The sequence below is a fragment of the Psammomys obesus genome, unplaced genomic scaffold (genome assembly GCF_907164565.1).
Source record: "Psammomys obesus unplaced genomic scaffold, mPsaObe1.curated_primary_1811, whole genome shotgun sequence".
Lineage (NCBI taxonomy): Eukaryota > Metazoa > Chordata > Mammalia > Rodentia > Muridae > Psammomys > Psammomys obesus.
The window spans coordinates 788,830-806,625 of record NW_026592586.1 but is presented as its reverse complement, the minus strand read 5'-3'; the positions used below and the strand labels follow the sequence as shown (position 1 = coordinate 806,625).

At 46.2% G+C, this 17,796-nt stretch overlaps 1 protein-coding gene across 3 annotated transcripts in view; it reads left to right on the top strand.

Moving 5' to 3' along the window:
* Carmil1 (capping protein regulator and myosin 1 linker 1) overlaps window positions 1-17,796 on the top strand; it is a 269,047-nt gene that overhangs the window by 4,397 nt on the left and 246,854 nt on the right. For all 3 annotated transcript variants that reach the window (XR_008720958.1, XM_055614493.1, XM_055614492.1), the window contains exon 2: window positions 97-194. Coding sequence is in view for 2 of the 3 variants with exons in the window: in XM_055614493.1 (XP_055470468.1) it covers window positions 97-194 (98 nt within the window). In the remaining variant the exon portion in view is untranslated. The remainder of the gene's footprint in view (window positions 1-96; window positions 195-17,796) is intronic.

Sequence of the window (17,796 nt, the reverse complement as noted above, 5' to 3'; positions counted from 1 at the left end):
AACCAGCTAGACTCACCCCTCCAAACGCCTGCTCGGCACTGATGCCCCTTTTCCTTGCTAAAGAAAGGATATAATGAAACTTCTTCTTTCTTTCAGAAAGCATAAAGGATGTTATTGGCAGAAAGATCAAAATCTCTGTGCAGAAGAAAGTGAAGTTGGAAGTGAAAGGAGACCGAGTGGAGAACAAAGTGCTGGTGAGTGTCGGGTCACTTTTGTGTCAGCCAAGCATCTTCTCCCCTCCCCCCTCTGCACTTCACCCCGCCTTTCTTCTGCTGCTTGATCTTTTCTTCAGGAGGCTGAGGACTAGTTTCTTAGGTTCACTGGGCTCTTTCCTTGTTGAAGGTTGAAACTGGCACCGAGGCTGCTTGCGTGACTTTGTTTACACAGTCTTCTGGAGTATTTTAAGGAATTCTTGTCTTGTTGGTTTAACAAAATGTTCTCAAGTGTTACACGTATTAAGTCGTCGGAGGGCTAATGACTTGAGAGCGTGAACAGCGCACCTGTTGCCTTCCCTGGGGATCTGGCCGTCCAGAGGAAGGAGGATTGTCTTGAGTTTGTGGCCATCTTGTGCTACATATATGGTGAGCTCTGGGCTAGCCAACACCGCTATGTGAGATATCATCTCAAAAAATAAAAGAAAATAGGGCCTGGAGAGATGGCTTAGTGGTTAAGGGCGCTTGTCACTCTTGCAGAGAGCCTGGGCACCCAAATGATAGCTCACAACCATCTGTAGCTCCAGTTCCAGGGGATCTAACGCCTTCTTCTGGCCTCTGCAGGCACTGTGCATGCACAGGGCATACACTTAGGCGGGCACAACACACACATATACAGAAGATAAAATAAACCTTAACAAGATTAAAGAAGAAACTACCTCCCACCCCCAATAAAGCCAGTGCATGTGGAGAGTTTGTGTGTTTGCCTGATTGTTTTTGAGTGAAAGTCTCGCTGCTGTAGCCCGGCTGGCTTCTGCCTTGCAGCAATCCCCATGCCCCAGGCCTCTGTGTACTTGGACGGTAGGCATGCAGCATTGTACGCGGCGTGGCAGGATATTTTCCATCATTTTGCCGTGGGAAATTGCAAACATGCAAAATCAGAGCAGAGTATTATGTCGAATTCAGTTAGTTTGTCATTTAACTCGAACATCTCTGAGTGTTTTGCCAATATGGCTAATTTATCTGTTCCCTTCTACAGATTTTTTTTCCCTCTCAAGTGTTTTAGAACAAATCTGGAGCAGGTGACATTGAAAGAGAATATTTCTAATTTTCCATTTCTTCAGTAAAATTGGCTGAAAAAGTGCAGTCTTTTTTTTTTTTTTTTTTCTGGCTTTCTGGCTTTTTTAGACAGTGTTTCCCTGTGTAGCCTTGGCTGTCCTGGACTTGCTTTGTAGACCAGGCTGGCCTCAAGCTAAGAGATCTACCTGCCTCTGCCTCCCTGAGTGCTGGGGTTGAAGGCGTGTGACACCGCAGACGGCTGTGTAGTTTTTTTTCTGGTAATACCTATCTTAAGAATCTTATGAGGTCACTGACTCTGAATATGCCATTGTCTCATATGAGAACTGTGCTGTTGATAGATGGCTTCCAGTTCTCTGTCGCACATTCATAGGGCGGCAGCATCAGGATGGGGAAGCTCAGGTGACCTTTGCCCTGCTCTTCTGAAATGTGCTCCCGTAGACTCAGGTTATTAACAGCGAAAATGATTGATGCAGCTGATCTGTTTAACTCAGCTTTAAGCAATCAGATCCCTTAAACTGTGTTTTCTTTAAGTGTTCAGCCAATTTTATTTTACTTTTTGGAAGTAGTAGTACAGAGAGAAGAAATGTTGCTGTCATGTGTTCTTTTTTATGTTCAAAGTAACTTTATTTATTTATTTTTTTATTCCCTCCCTCCATTCCTTCCTGTGGTAGAAATTGAACCCATCTACCACTGAGCTGCAGAAAGCCTGATGTATACTTTTGACCACAGGGCCTGCCAGGAAAATGCTTTACCACTGAGCTATACCTCTCCTTCCCATATGAAGTTTTATTTCTGTTTATTCTGTTCATTCATCTCCCCAAATCTTCTAGACGATTGGCCTGAACTTTTGGCTGGTATTTACTTAAGGTGACAGGCTTTGAGTTTGAGCAAGAAGATCCAGGGCATAGCTGCCACGTTTTGGCTTTTGGAGTTTTCCGTTTAGAGAAATTGAGCTAATTACCAATCTACTGCAGCAGGTTCTCAATGAGTCTAATTCTTCATGTGTATTTCTTTGAATTCCTGCAGTGCATGCATGTGAGTGTGTGTGTGTGCGTGTGTGTGCGCGTGCGTGCGCATGCATGCCTCCACAGAGAAGCTGTGAGGAAGACATTGGGTGTCTTCCTCTATTGCTCTCTACATTGTTGCCTTGTGACAGAGTCTCACACTGAACCTGAACCTCTCCATTTCTGCCAGGCTTGTTGGCCAGCTAGCTCCCAGGGTCCCTCTGTCTTTATGTTCCACCACTGGGGTTATAGCCATGCCTGGCTTTTTACGTGAATGTTGGGGATTTGAGCTTAGGCCTTCATGTTTGCAAAGTAAGTACCCTTACCCACTAAGCCATCTCCCCATCCCCATGTACTTTTTCTTTAAAAATGTTTTCTTTTTTTTTAAATTTTTCTTCATAATTTATTCATTATATATCCCAACTGAAGCCCCCTCCCTCAACTTTCCCCAGTCCCACCCTCCCTCCCACTTCATCTTATCCCCTTCCCCTAGTCCACTGAAAGGGGGAGTTCTCCACTATTGCCATCTGCCCATAGCTTGTTAAGTCTCATCAGGACTGCCTGGATCTTCTTCCTTGGCCTGGCAAGGCCGCATCACCCAGGGAGAGTGATCAGAGAGCAGGCAACCCAGTTCATGATAGAGGCAGCCCCTGCTCCCCTCACTCAGAGATCCATATGGGGACTGGGCTGCCAGTCAGCCACATCTGAGCAGGGTTTCTAGGTACTCTCCATTCATGGTCCTCGGTTGGTGCATCAGCCTCTGCAGGATGCCCTGGGCTCAGATCTTTTAGTTTTGTTGTTCTCCTTATGGGGCTCATATCCCCTCCATGTTCCTCTATCCCCACACCCCTTTCTTCCATAAGACTCCCTGCACTCTGCCCAAATTTTGGTCCTGTGTCTAAGCATCTGCTTTGATCCCCTGTTGGGTGGATCCTTTCAGAGGACCCTCTATAGTGGTCTCCCATCTTGTTTCTTCTCTTCTACCGCTGCTGGTGTCTGTCCTGTTTGCCATTCTGTATGAGATTTCTTTCTTTTTTTCTCCTCTCCCCTCCCCTTCCCTCCCCTCCCCTTTTCTTCCTTTCCTTCCCCTTTCCCTGCCATTCCCTTTTGTTCGTTCTTTCTTTCTTTAAGACAAGGGGATCTTTGTAGCCCAGGCTATTCTTAACCCTTAGAAATCCTCCTGCTTCAGCCTTCTGTGTGCTGAGCTCACAGGTATGAGACATCACAGCTGACTGAGAGTGTCCTGTTTTTCATTCATCTTTGGGTAGGTGTTTGTCTTCATGAGCAGAGAGGCTCGGTTCTGGAATACTGAGCAAGTGCTAGGTTCTGGGCTCGGTTCTTCGAGCATTACCTTCCATTCCTACCACAACCCTGTGACGTAGGCACACTTTTCTATGCCTGATTTTCAGATTGAGATTTGGAGAGACTGACGTGGTTTGCTTCAGTTCATCCACTGAGTTAATGATAGCGCAGGGATCTGAACCCAGACCTTCTGTACACTGAGGGTTTCTTTGCTTGTGCTCCAAACAGTAGGAGAACATCTTTGCTGTTTGGCTGCTAACTTCACTGGCAGGAGAAACTGGGGATTGAGAAGAATCAGAATGACTGCCTTTGCTTTGGTTGACCCAGCTGAGTTCCAGATACAAGGTCTGACAAGGTGTGTGTAATCTCCCTATAGGATCTCAGCCGTCAGACCGGTATAGGGGAAATACCTATGGTGACTATAGTAACCAGACTGTGGCTTTGACTTGTGCTTTTAGGGAATGAATGGGGATGGGGAGGGGGCACTGAAGGGGTGGGGAGCAACATCTCAGAAAAAGGTGCAACCTAAGGTGGTGGTCAGGGAGCTGAGAGGAGTCAGCCTGGGGAAGAGTGGAGACCAGCCTGGACAGATGGGAACCTCAAGTGCTTGGAAGCCATAGAGAGCATAGAGAAAGCTCTCTGTCAGGTGGGAAATTTCTTGTAGCTCTCTTATTGACTGGTCAGACTGGTCTCCTCTCAACACCGTGTTTTTTGTTTTTGTTTTTTTTACTCCACTGCCTGTTCTTGATGAGCCTCACTTTGTTCTCTGGGGCAGCAGGAGGCTTAGCAACCTTAAAACAACGTTAGTGAATTGCTTTCATGAATGAAGCTGGTATTGTAACAGTAGCTATTCATATGCTTTTGGATTAAGTGCACATATTTAAATACTGTTAGTATGACAGGCGTACTGCGGACACCTAATACATCTCATGATGCTCCACTAACCAAGGGTCTCTTTTGTCATGGACCAGACATGTTAATCTTAAACCCAGGTGCCTGGCGCTTCTACTGAGGGGCAGAGATTAACCCGAGTAAGGTCAAGAGAGTTTATTTCTTAGTTGATGGCGCCTTATTAGCACGCTAGAAGGCAGCAGGCTACAGTGTCTTAGGGGAGAAAGCAGTTCCATGCTTTTACAAATTTGGCAATCAAGGTGTTAACAACAAATTGCTCTCAACTTCAGCTGTTCAGTATACATTAATATACTTATTTCTTAAATTTTATTTCAAAATTATTTTTATTGTTACTGTCTTTTAATGTGTATGAGTATTTTGCCTGCATATATGTATGTGAACCATGTGCATGGCTCGTGCCTGAAGAGGTTAGAAGATGGCATCAGATCGCCAGGATGCTGGGAATTGAATTTGAGAAGAACAGCTAGTACTCCTCCCTACTGAGCCATCTCTCCAGCCCCAGAGACATTGCTCTACTTCTGTGCATTTTAAAGAATGAAATGACTAGGGTTCCAGGCTGGCTTAGAGAAGTTAATGCTACAAACTGGGGCAGCGGCGTGGGACAGGCCACAGCACTGCAAGTTTAAAGATTAGACTAGCTGAGCCTTCACTCTGAGCGCTCTCCGAGAGGACAGTCCTTCAGCCCATGTTGTCCTGGTGGGAACTGGGTTTCTGGTTGCAATGGGGAGCCAGCGCCTCTACTGAGATTCCTCTTTTGTCTTTAGATGTTTTTAGCTAGTGGCCCTGTGTGTCTTAGACTCTTGTTCAGTCGTTTGCTAACCGACTTGAAAATTTCACTTCTAGACAAATCTAGATTTATAGAGTTAAAACAAACCACGCAGCGCTCCCCTCACGTTCTGTGACCAGCTTCCCCTGTCTTGCAGAATGGTGTAATAATAACTGAGGCTCTGATTCTGACTACTGTGTGAATTACAAATGTCCTCCCACAGGTATCCTCACGGTAGCCCAGGCTACCTCCAGACTTGCTGTAGAGTGGAGGGGCTGGCCTTGAACTTGGGATTCTCTTGCTTCCATCTTCCCGCAGCTAAGGTGTTTAATCTTTTCATAGTACTGTCATCTCGAGAATGTTTTATTGTTGGGCACAATAGCCCAGGTCTGACATCCCAGTGCTTAGGCCGATGCAAGCGGGTTACATAGAGCTTCCAGTCTTATGATGGAGTGAGGCCGCCAGGAAGCTTTACAGCAGTAATCTGCCCTATGAGCCATCTGAGGTTGGCTTTTCTCAGTGCAGTTTACATCAGGTTTCTATATCAGCTGTACCCTTTTCTGCTGTGGGCGGTTCCATGGCAACCTATGTTCCACAGTTTATTTGGGGACCGTTCCATGGCAATGTGAGTTTATTTGTTCACAATGAATGGACTCCTGGTTATTTCCAGTTTTTCGTTACTAGGAATGAGAATGATGTAGCCATCCATATACAGTCTCTGTGTGAACACTTGTCTATAATTCTTGTGATAAAGGCTGAAGACCATAGTTGCTCCTTTGCACGGGAACTATATATTCTCTTACAAGCTGTCAAGCCTTCCCAGAGTGGCCATGGCATTATGTCATGTTACCTGCTGCACGTGAACCATCCAGTTTCTCTAGCTCTTTGGCAGCAGTTGGTATGTTCTGGATCTTTTCTTCTTCCTAACGGACTGATAGTTGAAATGAAAACAAACACACCAAGATCAAATAAATAAATAAAAACTCCAAACCACTTTGAGGAAGGAGCAAAGCCCTGCTGAGGTCTTGCTTGCAACTCCTGCTGAAGTTTCTCCAGGGAAGGAGTGGGCCATGCCTTCCTATAGATGGTGGCTCTGATGCAGCCCAAAGGTCCAGCCCTGGTCTCAGCTTGGCTGTCGTCTGTTTGATTTTGGAATTCAGGCTACAGGGTCTTCTCAAAGGTCTTGTTCTTCCACACATGTTGTGGGAGGAAATGGAGTTAGGAGCAAGGCTCCCTTCCCCCCTCTCACTTTCTCCCCTCTCTTCTTCCTTTATCACCCCCCCTTCTTTTGACTTAGGGTTTCATCTAGTTCAGGCCAGTCTTGAACTTGCTATGTTGTCAAGAAAGACCTTGGGCCCAGATCCATCTGCTTCCAGTATGTGCTGCTAGACCTGGTTTGAACTCTTAGAAATTGTTCTTTTGAGCCTGACACAGAGGACCTCTGAAAATCTCTGCCCTGCAGACTGTCAATGTAGATACTGAGACTTATGGGCAACCTTTGGGCATAGTGCAGGGAATCTTAGGAAAGAAGTGGGAAATAGTAAGATCTGGAGAGGACAGGAACTCCATCAGGAGAGCAACAGAACCAAAAAAAATCTGAGTGCAGGGGTCTTTCCTGAGACTGCTATTCCAACCAAGGACTATGCATGGAGATAACCTAAGACCCCTGCACAGATGTAGCCCATGGCAGTTCAGTATCCAAGTGGGTTCCATTGTAATAGGAACACGGACTGTCTCTGACATGAACTGATTGGCCTGCTCTTTAATTTCCTCCCCCTGAGGGGGAAGCAGCATTACCAGGCCACAGAGGAAGACAATGCAGCCACTCCTGATGAGACCTAATTGACTAGGATCAGAAGGAAGGAAAAGAAGTCCTCCCCTATCAGTGGACTTGGGGAGGGGCATGCAGGCAGAGGGTGGAGGAAGGGAGGGATTGGGATGGGAAGAGGGAGGGAACCACGGTTGGGGGAATACAAAGTGAGTAAAGTGTAATTAATAAAGAAAAAAAAATTGTTCTTTTGATTTGACAAGTTAACCTGAAATCCTTGCAGGTGTTTTACTTGGCTTAGCAATTATATATCTTCTTACCATCTTTTTTCTTCTTTCTCTTCCTTCTTTCCTTCCTTTCCTCCCTCCCCTTATACTTTGGGGGATAGGGATTCTATATATTCACCAGGCAGCCCACAGGCTTGGGACCCGTGCCTCAGCCCCTGAGCGCTAGGATCATTGTTGTGAACCGTAGTGCCATGGCTCTTTTACATATCTTAATTGGGTTTGCTTAAAGTAAGTCTAATTAAATTGTGTTACTTTTGGGTGTGTGTGTGTATGTATGTGTGACAAGGTCTCACTGTGTAGCCTAGCTTTGCCTTAGTCTTGATGATGATCCTCCTTCCTCTATTCTAGCTTTTACAATGTTGAAAAGTATGAGGGTGCTCTTTTCTTTTTTTCTTCCATTGTTCCTTCCTTCCTTCCTTGAGACAGGGTCCCACGACGTAGCCCTGGCTGGCCTGTAATTTGCTATGTCAACCAGGCTAGCCTCCAACTCACAGATGTGCCTCTTACCTTTGACTGCTGGGAGTTAAGGGAGGTGGCATTATGGATGACATGTTTCCCTGAAATATTTAGGTGACAGTGCTGTCACTGACTCATAATATTAACTCCTACCTGTTTATATAGCATTTCCCCCACCCCCCCAGCAGACGTGGAATATCTCTGATAAATTTCCCAAGCATCTGCGGGCCTAATGCGCTGTGTATTAAGTCTGTGATTCACTCCAGTATGGAAGTTGCTGACCTACACCTGGCCGTGTGGTTTTTGTGGCTGGCCTGCCTAATGCTTTCCCCATCCCTGCTCCCTAGCCCTCCCGTCCCCCGGCTACTAACTTGGCACAGTAGTACCTGTGCTACCCTCTCTCTTCCAGGAACGTCCCCTCTGAAAACTGTGCTGTTCAGTTCAGTGATGTCAGGTTGCCAAGTGGTTGCCACACATTCAAAAACCACCACCACCAAACCACATACTTTTCCACAGGACTCATAAAGGAGTAGTGTTTTAAGAGAAGGTTTTGCAAGTTTATAGGCAGCCTCTGAACAGTAAAGCTATACTGCTGTCTCCACCTCCCCCAGTCGCCTTGAGCATGCTGGGCAAATAAATGTTCTACTAGTGGGTCACACTCCAAGCCCGGCAAAGCTGTTTGGTTGGCCTGGAGGGAGACTCCAGCTGCCTTCACAGTGTTTGGGATGGCCATCTTTTGATCTCTGGGCCCGATTTGGGTAAGCAGGACGGAGGCAGAAGCACCAAGATGGGTGTTGAACACATTGTTGACTTGATTGTATTGGCGTTTTAGTCCTGCTGTTCAAGTTGATGTAAGAATGAAATTTGCATCTAATGTCCCCGGACTGCAGTGGCTTTTGAAGGGAGCCCTTGGGAGTGTCGTGGCTCTTGGCCCTGGGTTTAGTTAGACCCTCTGCAAAGCTGCGGGACAGTTGTCCTGTAATTTGAACAGCTCTCTTTGTGTACCGTGGGGAGTCTCAGCTTTTCAGGGTCGTTTACAATTCAGCACGCAGGTGATTTTCAAAGCGCCTGGGTGAAGTTACACAGCTCTAGAAAGCCGAGCTTTAGAAAACAGCGGCCACATTGAACTGATCCTCAGGGGTGGGTGTTGGAGGCATGTACTTGCTGCCAAGGATCCTGGCACAAGTTCTGGGAAATTCAAAAGAAAAGGAGCCGTGTTTGAGTGTTTCACAATTTCCCCGAACCCCAAACTGTGGTCAGTGCCCACCTGGTAGCCTGCCTCTCCTCTCTGGGTAGGATTGGGGGGCGGTCACCTTTTCCCAGGATGCAGTTCTGCCCGCGGGTGAACCGGTACCTGAGCTGCATTTACATTCTACCTGGGTTTGCAGTGGCCCAGTTTCTGCTGTAGTTAGCACTGCCTGCAAGAGTCAAATGACCTTGGGCAAGGAAGCTGCTGGACACACACCCGTCTTGGTGTAACTTTTCATTGTTACGTAGATACTGTTTTTCCAGCTTCTGGGATTCGGCCTCCCTGGGAACTGGCATAATATAACCAGGAGGAGGGCAGCTGAGGAGCCAGGAGCTGAGGGCTATAAAAGGGGCATTGTATTAAGCCAGGGGCCAAGAAAACTCACCAAAATATGGAATGAATAGTAGAACTCCCTCTTAGAGTTTATTGAATAGTTACAGAGAAACAAAAAGACATTATGAGAGTTTACCTCAAGTTTCCATTCCTTGGAAACACTGTTCACATCTATTGTTCAAGTAAATTGGAATCTGAAATCTGAAACAACAGGTTTTTTTTTTTTTTTTTTTTTTTTTTTTTTTTTTTTTTTTTTTTTTTTGAGTTGGGGGTCTCTTTCTGTAACTAAGGCTGGTTTGGAATTCAGTGTAACCCAGGCTGGCCTCAATCCTCCTGCCCCAGCCTTTGAAGTGCAGGGATTACAGTTGGAACCAAGCTTGACCTTTTATTAAAAAAAAAAAAAAAAAAAAATCTTATTTTTTATTTATTTATTTATTTTTAACAGAGCTTGCCTCGGGTTTATTTGTAAAAACAGCATAGGACACTGGTCATCTGTAAATACTGTGTAAGTGGGCATGTCACACCAGTCCGTCTGTCTTCACATTAGCAGCAGCCTTTCCTACGGGGCCTTCACAGGGGCCCGGGCACCTTTGGGAGCTTGACCTGGAGCTGAAGCCTTGGCCTTAGCTGGAGCTGTGGCCTCTGCCTTGGTTTGAACCTTGGGTTTTGGTTGGCAGAGCCTGTGACCCTTGGCCATGTGGCTTCGAATCCACTTCCTAAGTTTGAGGTGAGCGATGAAAGCCAGATGCTGAGTGTGCAGCTGGGCCCTTTGGCATCTTGGGCTTCACAAGGGTCTTGATGGCCTCCGCTCGCGCACTTATTGTTTGCCTGCATCTTCTTCAGGCCTTTCCTGATGTGCTTCCTGGCAACGCGCATGTTCCTCAGGAACTTGGGGTCCACCCCCTTAGGAGATTCATATCTTTGTGACCGGCGTTTCTTGATACCATTTCTGTGCCATTTTCGGGACTGGTTCTTGGACTTGGTGGTGTTTGCAAGCTAACCTGTGGCTCCTGCCGTGTCTGGAACCGGAAGAGCTTATTTAATTTTTTTGATTAAGGGTTTTCTGTAGTCCAGGCTATCCTGCAGCTCACTATGTAGCTGAAGATGACTTTGAACTTCTGACCCTCCTGCCTCTACCTCCCCAGTGCTGGGGTTACAGTAATATGCCACTACCCTGAGTTTACAGTGCTGGAGAGAGAACTCAGGGCTTTGGACAAGCTACCTGTAAGCATTCTACCAACAGAGCCATGTTGCTATGTTTCTAGAACCTAGATCTTTATTATTATTATTATTATTAATTTCTTGGCGACAATTTCTTGTATACCTCAGGCTTAACTCAAAAGCCCTCTTTCTAAAATGCTCTTGTTTGTTAGTAGAATTTGAGAATTTACATGGGGTTTACAGGGATTATAGCAGCAAAATGGAGTGCAGTGTAAGTTGGCTACAGACCCTGTCACAAAAACAGGCTGGGGAATGTGCATACATGGCCTTTAATCTCAGTACTCAGGAGGTGTAGGCAGGCAGGTCTCTCTCTGAGTTCAAGGCTAGTCTATGTAACAGTTTCAGGTCAGCCAGGGCTAGGAAGTGAGGCAAACCAACCAAACTACAAACAACAAACAAACAGAAAACCAAACCAACAGAATAAAACAAACAAACAAAAACCTAAGCTGGGGAGATAACTCAGTCAGTGAAGTGCTTGACTTGGAAGCATGAGAGTGTGAGTTGGGTCCTTAGAGCTCTTCATAATGCCAGCACTGGGCAGGAGGCTGGGATTCCCCAAGGCTTACTGGCTAGCTAGCATAGCCTGTTTGGTGAGTTCTGGGACAAGAGATTTTGTCTCAAAAAAAAAAAAACAAAACAAAAAAAAAAAAAAACAAACCCAGGTGGATGGACACATGTGTGTGACACACACACACACACACACACACACACCCTGAAATCACTCCCTCCTTCAGGAAATCATACTTAAAAAAGAAATTAGTAAAAAATTTGGATTTGTGTGGAAGCGACCTGATTTAGACAGCAATTTAGTCTCCATGGAAGGAATTCAGGCCTTGTGCATGCAAGGCAAGCCCTCCACTGCCAAACGAACCCCCAGCCTCTGTTTAAATTTTTAAAACTTAACTTTTGAGGTGGAGGTCTTCCTCTGTAGCCTGCGATGTCCTGGAACGCACTATGTATTCTAGTCTATCCTTGAGATTGCAATCCTCTTGTCTCAGCCTCCCCACCGGAGGGACTGCAGACATGCCCCACAACACCAAATAACCTACGATATATCCAAACAAACAAACAAGCAAGCAAACAAACGGAATCTCAGAGCTGTGTTGTGGTCTCCTGAATGTCACCTTGACTCTCAGCTTTGTGGCAGTAACTCTTGCCTGAATCAGTTTGAATTTCTGTGTAGCCCTGTGTTGGCCTCTGCAGGGCTATGTTATAGTGTAACCATGTCCCTATTAGATTTTCTACTTGTCTCCAATATCTGGCCTTGTAAGTGCACACAGCCTCGTTTTTCTTGGGGAAATTTCTGGAAGAGGATTGCAGTGGGGACAGGCATTTAAAGGATGGTATTTTCTACCTGATTATTATATAGAAAATCTCAATAGAGCAGAATTCTGCCTCGCCAATTTTATTTTTGTTAATACATACATACATACATACATACATACATACATACATGCATACATACATATTTATTCCATAAACTATCAGGGATGGAGGATGCTATGGGGGATCTTCATGCCCTCAGATGTGGGTCTGTAGTCACAGCTCTTGGGATTCAGTGTCTTCGGTGCTGCAGCTTTTTCTTAGGCTGTATGCTGTAGAGGAGTGAGCTGCATTATATGGCTTAGACCTTTGCTCTTGTGGTGGAACTTTGTTGTCTGTGAACGCTCCAGTAAATGATAGTGAATGAACTTGTATGATAAGGTACGTGGTGCCTTCAGCATAGGTAAAGTATATTTAGTAAGTGTCCTGAGCTCATGCCTTCAGGGTTAGATCAAAGTCTTAAACACAATAGATCATAAAGATGAAGGGCAACGGGCGTCTCCCCATCGTTCACTGGCATAGCAACGGTCTCTGAAATCCGATGATCCTGTCTTACTTACCTTCTCTACCTTCTGACCTTTCTTCCTGTCTCCTTGGGTTTTGGATAGATGGTCCTCGTGCTCATGAACTTTTCCTTACTGAAGCTGTTGTGGTCCAGTCTGGCTACTCTTCAAGATCACCACTGGGTGTGGCACTTCGTAGCAATGGCTTTCCTTTCAAGACTAGCAGGTAGGAGTTGGGATGCAGTCCAGACGGAGAGCTCTTGTCTAGAATCTCCCTTGAGGGACTGACTGGCAGTGTGGCTCAGTAGTAGGGTGTTGCCTACCATGTGAGAGGCCTCAGTTTCCACCCCTCGTACTACCCAAAACATAAGCACACAGTGCTCTTTCCATTCCCAGGGTGTGTAAGTCAGGGTCCTCTAGAGGAATGGAACCAACACAATAAATATACATTAGAAGAGGGTTTATCTAGCCTACACGATGTGTGGGGTCTAGTCACCACTCTATGGTGTCTCACACCAGAGAAGCCTGTTGCCAGAGAACACTCTTTGTCTTCCTGAACGCGTCTGTCCAGAGTCAGTTATCTTGTAGGCCCTCTCAGGGTTTTATCTTCCATCAGAGATGCGGCCTGGAGAGAGCCCACTCTGTCTTTTGTTTGACGACGCCTTGGACAGTTGAGCCTGGCACCCTCTTTCTTCCAGTTCCAGCAGAGTCTGCCTGAATCCCTGGAACAGCATCCATGATGCAGGTCTGGGAGGCACCAAGCCTGTAGGCTCCTGAGGAGGAGGCACCCCGTGTGTGAGAACCACAGCCCTCACTGCTTGCAGAGATGCACCGGTTGCCTCTGCCAGCTCTCAGACCCTGCTTCTTATCAGAGCTTTTACTTCCTCCACGTCCAGGGTGTGTGTGTGCGTGTGTGTGTGTGTGTGTGTGTGTGTGTATGTGTGTATGTATATAGACGTAAAAAGCTTGTTGTTGATTACTCTGTGGCCCTCTGTTTTACTGTATCTACAGTGTCTATGTCCAGAGCCATCAAAGCTCCACTGTTGAGTTTTTCTCTTCCTGTACTTTTTAGCTTTTTTTTGGGGTACTGGGTATCCTCAGTCTCACATTCCAGCCAAAGTGTCAGGCTTCAAATGTTTAACCATTTCTATTTTATTTTGAGACAAGGTCTCACTGTGTAGCCTGTGCTCACCTTGCTTGAACTCACTATGTAGCCCAGGCTGGCCTGAAACTTGAGGTCTTCCTGCCTCAGCTTTGGAGTCCTGACATGACTGACAGGCTTACCCATCTCTCCCAGCTCCATGTCTTCTAGGCTTGGCTAGCTTGGTTTAGCTTTCCCCGCCTAGCCTTGCTGGTTAGCAAACTGAGGGCCAAAGGTGAGACCTCCTAGCACCTGCTGCTCAGGGTTTTCTCAGCCCTGCACCATGGGGTGTTCTTGCCACAGAGACGGAATGCAAGAGGCACCTGTCCTGCCTGACACATGCAGGCTGTCTGCAGGGCGGGGCTGTAGTACCGTGTGCCATGCTCTCCGGGAGTCGCCCCAGTCATCGTGGGGGCCTCTGCTTACTGTTCCGGGGGGATGCCGCAGCCGTGACTTAGGCTCTGGACAGCGGGCCGCTGCATCTGTGTCTTCAGTTTGCGCCTTCATTTCTCCCGTGGCTTCTTCTGTGTTTTTGGATTGGTCAGTTGAGGGTGACATTCCCAAACAGCCATCTGCTCCCATTTAACCCAGGCAAGTAATGCTCTAAGGCAGTGGTTCTCAACCTTCCTAATGCTGTGCGCCTTTTATACAGTTCCTGTGCTGTGACCCCCAACCATAAAATTATTCTTTTTTTAAAAATAAAAGTGGTTTTTATTAAATTTTTATTTTTATATTAATTACAGTTTATTTACTTTGTATCCCAGCTGTAGCCCCCTCCTTCATTCCCTCCCAATCCCATCCTCCCTCTCTCCCTCATCTCCTCCTGCCTCTCTCTAAGTCCACTGATAGGGGAGGTCCTCCTCCCCTTCCATCTGACCTTAGTTTATCAGGTCTCTTCAGGAGTGTCTGCAATGTCCTCCTCTGTGGCCTATCAAGGCTGCTCCTCCCTTGGGGGTGGGGAGGCAAAGAGCCAGCCACTGAGTTCATATCAGAGACAGCCCCTGTTCCCCTTACTAGGGAAAACCCACTTGGATGCTAAGCTGCCATGGGCTACGTCTGAGCAAGGGTTCTAGGTTATATCCATGCATGGTCCCTGGTTGGAGAATCAGTCTCAGAAAAGACCCCTGGGCCCAGATATATTTGGTCCTTATGGAGCTCCTGTCCTCTCAAGATGTTACTAACTCCCTCTTCTTTCTAATGATTCTCTGCACTCTGCCCAAAGTGTTTTTTTTTTTAATTTTTATTATTAGTTACATTTTATTAACTCTGTATCCCAGCTGTGTCCCGTTCCCTCATTCCCTCCCAATCCCACCCTCCCTCCCTCATCTCCTCCCTGCCCGTTTCCAAGTCCACTGATAGGGGAGGACCTCCTGCCCTTTGTTCTGACCCGGTTTTATCAGGTATCTTCAGGACTGGCTGCAAAGTCCTCCTCTGTGGCCTAGCAGGGCTGCTCCTCCCCATAAAATTATTCTTGTTGCCTCTTCGTAACTGTAATTTTGCTACTGTTGTGAGCTGTAATGTGAATATCTGTATTTTCCCATGACCTTAGGCGACCCCTGTGCAGGGGGTTGGGAACCGCTGCTCCAAGCTCTCTTCAACTTACTCTCCATCTGTAAAGTAAGTGTAACCAGGGAACCCACTCTGCCATACATTTTGAAAGTTAAAAAGACACATTGCATATAAAATATCTTAAGTGTGTCTAACCCACAGTGCTGGCCACTGGGCATTTTAGTTGCTTTTGTTCTAAATCAGGCAGAATGCTTCTATAATGAGAATCTGTGTAGCCACCACCGCAGACGACTCCGGTGTATTTTATATAAATATTTCAGAAGGAGACTCTCGTCCTTGCATCCCTCCTGGCTGGCTGCAAGATACTTGCTGCCACTCAGTCTGCACAGGGCTATTTTAAGCCAGGACCGGCTGGCTCCAGGAATGGTCTGGGTGATTTTTTACACCTTGTTCCTCTCAAAAGGGAAGTGTTTCATTTTTATTTTTTAAGTGGGCTTGGTGTCTGTTCACAGGTGTGTGCAGGTGTGGCACACCTTATAAAACAGTTGCAGAGGTGGGATCTGAATGTTCTGCGTGATGCTCTACTCCATTATCTTCACTTAGGGTCTCTCACTGAGCTTGGTGCATGCCAGCCCTGGCAATTCTTCTGTCTCAACCCTGCCTGTCAAGTGTGTATGTGGGGTAGTTACAGGTGTGTGCGGCCATGCCCAGCTTTTTAATGTATGTAGGCACTGGGATTTAAACTCTGGTCTGAATGCTTGGGTAGCTAGCGTTTTTACCTGCTGAGCCTTCTCCCTAGGCCTAAATGTGTTACTTTTGGAAACACTCTTTGTTATTGTTTTGAGACAGTTTATCACACAGGTCGTGCTGTACCCAGATTTGCTTTGTATCTGAGGGTGACCCTTTAACTCTTGCCTCCACCTCCCAAGTGTTGGGATTATGATGGGCACAATCCTGATATATATCCATATATATTTTTGCTTTGTTTTGTTTTTCCCCTGGCTTGCCTCCCAGTTGTTGGGAATTACAGGTGTGAAACCCCATGCCTGACTGAGAAATCTTTTTTTTTTTTTTTAAGGAAAGGTTAAAGAACTTTATTGAGAAGCATGTTTCTGAAGACAGCGTTGTACACATTTTCAGTCACTTCTCATCTTCTTTTTACTCCACCAGAAAGGTGTTAGGAAACCAGCACAAACTCTTCTTTTGCTTTCAAGTTACTTAGTAGCATTGTTAAATATTCAGTCACTGGCAGTGGCCTGCATGAAGGGTTTGCTTTTCTAGCATCAGATGCCTGGGGCTGGTGCCTCCTTCCAGTTGCTTCCTCCCTCTCAGATTTCAGTTAAGATTATTCTACAGATTAAGATTACGATGAGGTTTGTCTGGTTTTTCAAACAGGGCCTCACTTTAGCCCAGCCCAGCTTAATCTATATACCTAACTAGATATATGTGTATATAGATGTTAGGCCTGTCTTGAACTCAGAGATCCATCTGTGCCTCTCTGCCAAGTACTAGGATTGAAGGAGAGTATATCATGCCTGGCCGAAGACTATTTTATGGGGGGTGGGGTGGCAACAAAATGGCTAAGCAGGTATCTGCTACCAACCCTGATGACATTTGTTCTATGGCTAAGACTCAACATAATGGAAGGGAAGAGAATACTGGCTTCCAAAAGTTGTTGTCTGACGTCTGCACAAATACTATGGCTTTTATGTACACCACACACACAAGTATGTAATAACTGTAATTAACAGTGTAAAAGGACAGTTGCATTGTGTGGCACTATTTGCTCTTCTAGTTTTGTGTTGTAGCTATGCTAGGAGGGTTCCTGACACATAGAATTCTTGACCTGCAGGCGTCTGGGCTCTCACTGTTTGCTTGTTTCTGGTTTTCCTTTTCTCTTGCAGCCTCCCCCACCATCTCACCACCTAGCCGCTGGCATTCTTCAACCCTTTGTTCTGTTTTTTTGAGACAGTGACTCTGTAGCCCTAGCTTGCCTGGAACTAGTTATATAGCTGAGGCTGGTCTCAAACTCATGATCCTCCTTCCTGAGCCTCCCAAGTACTCGGGGGATTGGCATGTGCCACCATGCCTGGCTGGCATTCTGCTTTAACCAGGTGTTTGGGTAACTGGGATGCTCACTACAGTTTGAGGTGTTGCCAGGCTGGTCAAATAGGTGTCTGTGATGTCTGTCACCCATTCCGTGTGTGTGTGTGTGTGTGTGTGTATGTGTGTGTGTGTGTGTTTCTCTGCTCATGCAAATGTGTTGCTTGAGACAGCTCTTCTGCTTTTTGGAGTAGGGAAGTCTCCTTGTTGAGCAGCCCAGTCATGAAGACTCAAGACCCTGCTCACATAAACCTTTGGAAGCTGCTTTTAGGTCTGGGCCCTGCTGGGTGCTGGGAGGCCAGGGCTGTATCTAGTGCTTCTCTGAGTTTTGCATTGTTTCTTTGCCTGGATCCTTTGCTTCTCGAACTTCTGAAGCTCGTTTTCTCCTTTTTGTTTGGGGATACAGTCTGTTTCTGTCCTTAGACAGCCCACACAGAGGCAGCCTGTAGTTCTCTATCCTGAAGTCTCCACAGTTGTCTTTAGAGTTTGTTATTTTTCTTGTTTGGAATGTAGCCCAGGCTAGGCTTGAACTCACTGAATATCCCAGGCTGTCGGAAAGTAACATTAATTCTCCACCTTCAGTCTCCTGTGTGCTGGCATTACAGATTATGAGCCACCATATTTTGCTAGGGATTGTTTTTCTTTCTTTCTTTCTTTCTTTCTTTCTTTCTTTCTTTCTTTCTTTCT